Raw genomic sequence first — 6,000 nt, 5'->3', positions numbered from 1 at the left:
AAAATCTGATCTTTGTTATTACGTATGAAGAGAGCAATCAATAGCAAAAGAAACAGTAGTAAAACTCATGATTAACATTAACATAGTAAAAAAATCAAAGAATTTCGACAGTTCTTCACTAATCTAAAGTCTAAACCTCAACAGTTGTCTGATTAAGAGCAGTGTAACGCCACCTCTCTTTCTCCACAAAATCTGCGTCCAGAAACCTCGAAACGAAGCCCCAAACTTTGTACACGTCTTCGAAATTGCTCAACATTCCCAGTGAAACTGAAACCACACCCACCCCACAATCTTGTTTCCCTTTCTTTTTCTCCTCTGGGTTCAGTTCTTGAAACCTTTTTCTGTTTTCCAGCAATTTGTCCTTTTCTTCCTGAAAATTCTCCGAAAACCATATGTTTTTCAAGAACCCGCAGGTAAGAGAGATGTTGTTTCGATCAGCTAGCTTCTGTACTAAAATGGGGTCGACCCGTTCTCCTTTCCAGTCGTATACATTGAACGCGAGTGCCGGACCTCGGTCCAGCTTGATTTTTGGCCCGTAGATTCTGACCAGAGGAAGCCCGTTTTCGGAATGCGGATGCCGAAGACTGAGTAGTGCATTGACCAGCCAGTTTATTAAGTATCTTACTCTGCTGCTAATCAGAATAAGGCCTAGTTTGTCTGCGTGATCCAGGGCCCGACATTCGATTCCTGAGGTGTTTGTGGTGCTGTGTTTCTTGTTTGCAATTTGGGTGGCTTCGGGCTTTTCATCCAGTTCTTCTATCTCAGATTTTGATGGCTCTTTCTGCTTGATGATGAAGGGTTTAGTTTCTTGGAGTGCAGGAGGGGTTTCTTCAGTTATCTGTTGAGTTTCATCAATGGCTAGTTTTTGAAATGGACCCTTTGATGGTATGATGCTGATAATTCCCATGCTTGTGGAGGATTGGCTTAAATCTTGGATGCTGGATTTCTTGATAAACAGACAGCAAAAACCTGATGGATTTTGCCCAAAAATCTTGAAAAATGAGCAAATGAGGAAATCAGGCTGGAAAAGAGAGAGGCCTAAGGTTTCCATTTCCTTTGCTCCTAATGCAGATGCATCAAGTAGAACATGCCATCCGTTGTCCCTTGCCAGGTTCATCCACTGGTAGGAGTATCGCGATCCCGTCATCCTAGATTGCAGGGGAAAGGCGAATAGACCTTGGTTTTTCAGCCTGCTCTTTTGCACAACAAGTTTCCTTAGTTTCCTGGAGTTGATCCTGAAATTAGGCCATGAGAAGACGGCTGATTGAGCCCGAGCGCCTCTTCTTTTTGCGCTTTCGATCATCGTTTCAACCGCCTCATTCTCGTAGTCGTAGATTGTGAGAAGTGTTTGATTTGGCTGGAAAGGATAAGAGTCTGCAAGAAGCTTGAATGCTGATGACTGGTTGGCTGTGAAAACCAAGGAGTAATCCTCTTCAAACACATTCATGTATCGCATGATTCTTTTCCGTATAGCCGCCTGGAACTCCGATTCTTGGCTGCCGTAAAGCAAGTAAGAATTCAAGTTCACTGAGTTGTAAGAAATTTCCAAGAAGGGAGCATCTGCAGCACTCAGGGAAGACGTTGCTTCTGCTGATGATGATGAGGATAATACGGCAGCATCAGTTGTTGGACTCCAACTCTGTATCTGGGAGTAGGAGAAGAGGCCGTGGCCGATGTAATCAAGACAGACATGATTCCAAAGGGAGAGGTGATAGTAATGTTGAGCTCGAATATGGTCTGCAAGAACTGTGTCCATGAATTGTGGGAGTGCATTTCTCAGGATAGAGAGCAGTTCTTGCAATGAGGGGATGGACTCATGATTAGTAAAATCAGTGTTTGGTTGAATGGAGGATAGTATGGCCGAGACAAATTTGTGGCGAGCGTTGACTGCTGGATTTGCTGCGGACTTTGTAGGGGAGCTATGAGGCGCAGGCAGGCCAAGCAGAGGATTTACACAGCAAGTGTTGAAACAGGCTTTTGATGCATCTCTGATGCAATTTGATTGCATTTTTGCCTTTCTGGTTCTGCCTCACACATAATCCTTTAATTGTCGACCGTCTCAACGACTTGGTTCCCCTTGTTTTCATCCACTTTGCAGCTGATCTAACTTTGTTTATGTCTTGCTTCTGCTACAACAAGTTACAGTAATATGAACAAGCCAAGCCAGGTTGTCTGATGGGGAACTAAGTTTGACAAAGTCTTCATCAATCACAATGTTTGCCTTTTGTTTTCTCTTCACAATTATTATTTATTTTAAAAAGTGAAAAACCTCTTTCTTGAGCTGGTCTTCAACATGACTTCTAACACAGTACTTGTCTAAATTCACCAATTACAGCCATTTGGTGTGTGCAACCGCAACAGGCGTGTCCTTAGATTATCGTATGACGGGCTTCAGTTAAAATGCAGTGCTTAAACTGCCGTACGATTTAAATACCTTAATGCGCCTATTGCTATTAGCTGTAACTTTTGGCACAACAACAGAAGCTCGATCCGAACAAAGGCTAACGAAACTCTTGTTTCGCCTAGACCTAAGATAACTAGTTAATAAACGAGTGTGAATAGGGCCAAGAACCTCTTTCCTCAGCCATAAAGTTTCGGTTCACTCTTAGCTTTTTTATCTGTCACAAAAATGACCTTATGAGCAATGACTTCATCCAGTCCAGCAACAAAATGATGATGTGAAGTAGCAATGAGATAAAAAGGTGATTAGCAAAATGCATGGCTGATGCAAAAAGTGCAAAGAAACAAAGAGAAAATGGCAAAACTGAGCTCCTGATGTGGCCGGCAGAGGCAGACACTCTATCAGTGCTGCCCGGAACCTTCCTCGTGACCAACACTTGCGGGCCATTTAATTAGGCTATAGCTAACACAGTTTGTAGAGTCATGTAACTCTCAGTTATGTCCCCACACCTCTCATTTATGGATGAACCAGTCAACTGCCCTTTTCACCATTCACACTCACCTAATTGTATCTTGTGTATAGGGTTAGGGGTGTAAACGAGTTGAGCTCGACCTTTTTTAACGAGTTCGAGCTCGAACTCGAGCTCGAGGAGTTTAAAGTGAAAATTACTTCGTTTGTGCCTAACATTATAAAGTGAAAATTACCGACAGTAAACTGAACTAAATTTTCAATGTAATTTACTCTAAGAAAAATATCTGCATGACCCATAAAAGAATTCTTGGCAGGATATACTAAATTTGCCTCATTCTTTCATAATATTTATTGTTTCCTCCAAACATAGGGCACAGGACAGGGAGGGTCCCGACTTCATGATTCATACATGTATCTGCTTTCAACCTAGAAAATCATAACAGAGTTTGAATTTTGGGATATGTGGTTCACATTCTGGCACAATGACATGAAGTTGTTAGGCCCTGCCCAGATATTTTTAGTTTGAATCCTGTCGTACGTTAATACAATGTAGGTCTCAATTTTTAGTAGTTGGTATTAATATTTTTATGTTGGGCGTGTGAGAGAATTGAAGTTATTTATTGCTTGGGCGACCATCAAGCTCACGCTCGTTATAACTTTAAGGGATAATTATATTTATATCCCCTCATTTATGGTCTTTTTATACAAATTATTTCTGTTTTTTTGAATAATTACATGTACACCCATTAAAAACGTCAACATTATTTGCATAAAGTATTCATACATTTACTTATTGACTGTCGGGAGCTATTTCTGTAATTATGTAAAAGATAGAAATTATTTATGTAAATAGTTCATAGATTGGGGCGTAAATATAATTATTCATAAATTTAATTAATATTTGTGGTGTTACTCAAACTTATCTTGGAATTCTTTTTTCCATCAAATATGAACAATTGTATTTTAAAATCTCAATTACTTTGGAATATTGAGAGGTTAGTTATGAATATTTTGTTGGTGATGGTGAATGGAGTTCAGAGCTTTCTTTTCGATTTCTCATGCTTTGTTGCTGAATCTTGGACTTACTCTGTACCCTCATAAATACAAAAACGAATTATAATGCGAAATGGAGAAAAAAATTGTAGAATGAGGAGATGATAAAAAAAGAAGTTCAAGAGAAGGAAAAAAAAGTGAAGTGAGATGAGCGAGAAAAAATAAATTGTAATTGTGAATTTATTAAAAATATGAAAGTTTGTGAAGAAGGAAAAAAAATAGGTGAGCAAAAACATTGAATAGTGAGTTGAGATAAAAAAAAATTATTAAATTATTATTGCAACCAAATTATTTTTCGAAGCGAAGAAGTGAATTAACTGATAAATTATGACATTCAAAAATTAATATGAAAAATGTTTCCTTTCATAATAATTAATCATCGTTGTGTGCAGTCCAACGAGCGTATAAAAAAGAACTGCATTGGGAGATGAAGAGGAGAAAGAAATTTGTGAAAAGAAACGAGTGTGGTGTGAGGGGATGAGGCAAAAAAAAAGTCTGTGAAAGTAAAGAAATGTAGAGTAAGATAAGAAGGAAAAAATACATTATAATTGTGGGTGTATTAGAAATATAAAAATTTGCGAGAAAAAAAAATTAGATAAGTAATGTGAGAGAGAAACGTGGAGTAGTGGGTGAGTGAAAAAAAAATTACTTCATATGATTTTATTATTCTGAAGGCTCATTGAAAAGGGATTGAAGGGAAACTACGGCTACGGCTACGGCTCCGAGTGAGGAGGGCGTCCTTTTCTTCTGACTAGCAGTTATGAGCTGGGGTCGGTCTCAAGCTATGAGCTCAGTATTGGACGTTAGCCATCCTCTTATAATTGTGAGATTATTGAAAAATATAAAAATTACTTTTTTTTAAAGGAAGAAATGAATTAAAAGGTAAATTTGATATTCAAAATACGGTACATGACATTGTAGAAAGTTTTTTATAATAGAGAATAATAATGTGTGAAAATATATATATGCTCTGAAATTTAAATTTAGTGAAAAGAAATTACATTTTTTTTTCATGCTCTTAATTTGAAGTTCATCCATTGCCTATTTTTTTTAAATCTAAAAGGAGTTGGAGAGAAAAGAAAGTGTGGGAGTAAAAAGTTCAAATGTGTTGAGAGTGGGATTTGAACCCACGCCCTTTCGGACCAGAACCTTAATCTGGCGCCTTAGACCAACTCGGCCATCTCAACCTCTGATGGCTTCAACTCCCACAATAAATATTATTCAGGCGACGTCCGCAGTGGCATCTATGCATGGCGTTGGTGCCGAGCCCCACTCGGACCCATTTAAAATGGGGGCGGGTTGGGTCTGATTAAATGGGTCTCAAGTCGGGATTGATTATATATATTTTTTTAATTTGCCCCGAGCTCCCATTTTGCTGCAGACTCATTATGATTTAATGAGTAAGTATAGATGATGCTTGTATTTAAACGATTAATAATAAGTAATTGGAGCAATTAAGTATAGATGATGTTTGTATTTAAATGATTAATAATGAACAATTAATTGATGTGTATAAAAATAGGTTGACTCAAAAGATACAAAAAGAAGAAAGAAACGAGAGGTCAGTAACGTCCAAGTAGGCACAAATCATGAGAGGTCCAAATTATAAAAGGCCCAAAAACACTTGATAGGCGGCCTTGGCAGGGGCCCCCTAAAAAGAAGATAGGCGGGCGGCCTTGGCAGGTGCCCTCTAAAAAGAAGATAGGCGGGCGGCCTTGGCAGGTGCCCTCTAAAAAGAAGATAGGCGGGCGGCCTTGGCAGGTGCCCTCTAGAAAGTAGACAAACGGACGGCCTTGGCGGGTGACCCCTAGAAAGTAGATAGGCGGGAGACCTTGGCGGGTTCAAGGCTAGCCCGAAGGGAGGAAGATGCCCTCAAGGGGTTGGACTCTTCAGCCCAAGAGGACTCATCGCCAGGTAGGAGTTTGCACGAAGAAGGAGTCCCTCTTCATCCGAAGACTTGCTGCTTAAGGAATGGATAAGGTGCAACCGTATCCCTCCTGAATCCCGCTTTTTTCGCTGGGCATGCGGATGCCCCAACTCTTGTTATAAAGGGACTCCTCCTATATAAATAGGGG

At 39.5% G+C, this 6,000-nt stretch overlaps 1 protein-coding gene and 1 non-coding gene across 2 annotated transcripts; both read right to left on the bottom strand.

Moving 5' to 3' along the window:
* On the bottom strand, positions 1-2,309 carry LOC105164157 (molybdenum cofactor sulfurase). Its single transcript, XM_011082744.2, has one exon. It carries the CDS (start codon positions 2,006-2,008, stop codon positions 131-133), a length of 1,878 nt encoding a protein of 625 aa, XP_011081046.1. The 5' UTR covers positions 2,009-2,309; the 3' UTR covers positions 1-130.
* On the bottom strand, positions 5,032-5,112 carry TRNAL-AAG. Its single transcript has one exon. It is a non-coding gene; the product is annotated as a tRNA-Leu (tRNA).

Source organism: Sesamum indicum, linkage group LG6 (genome assembly GCF_000512975.1).
Source record: "Sesamum indicum cultivar Zhongzhi No. 13 linkage group LG6, S_indicum_v1.0, whole genome shotgun sequence".
Lineage (NCBI taxonomy): Eukaryota > Viridiplantae > Streptophyta > Magnoliopsida > Lamiales > Pedaliaceae > Sesamum > Sesamum indicum.
The sequence above is the reverse complement of the archived record's forward strand: the minus strand, read 5'-3'. Positions and strand labels throughout refer to the sequence as shown.

Excerpts from the sequence above, each read along its gene's own strand:
- LOC105164157 (XM_011082744.2), bottom strand. The coding sequence starts at position 2,008 with ATGCAATCAAATTGCATCAGAGATGCATCAAAAGCCTGTTTCAACACT.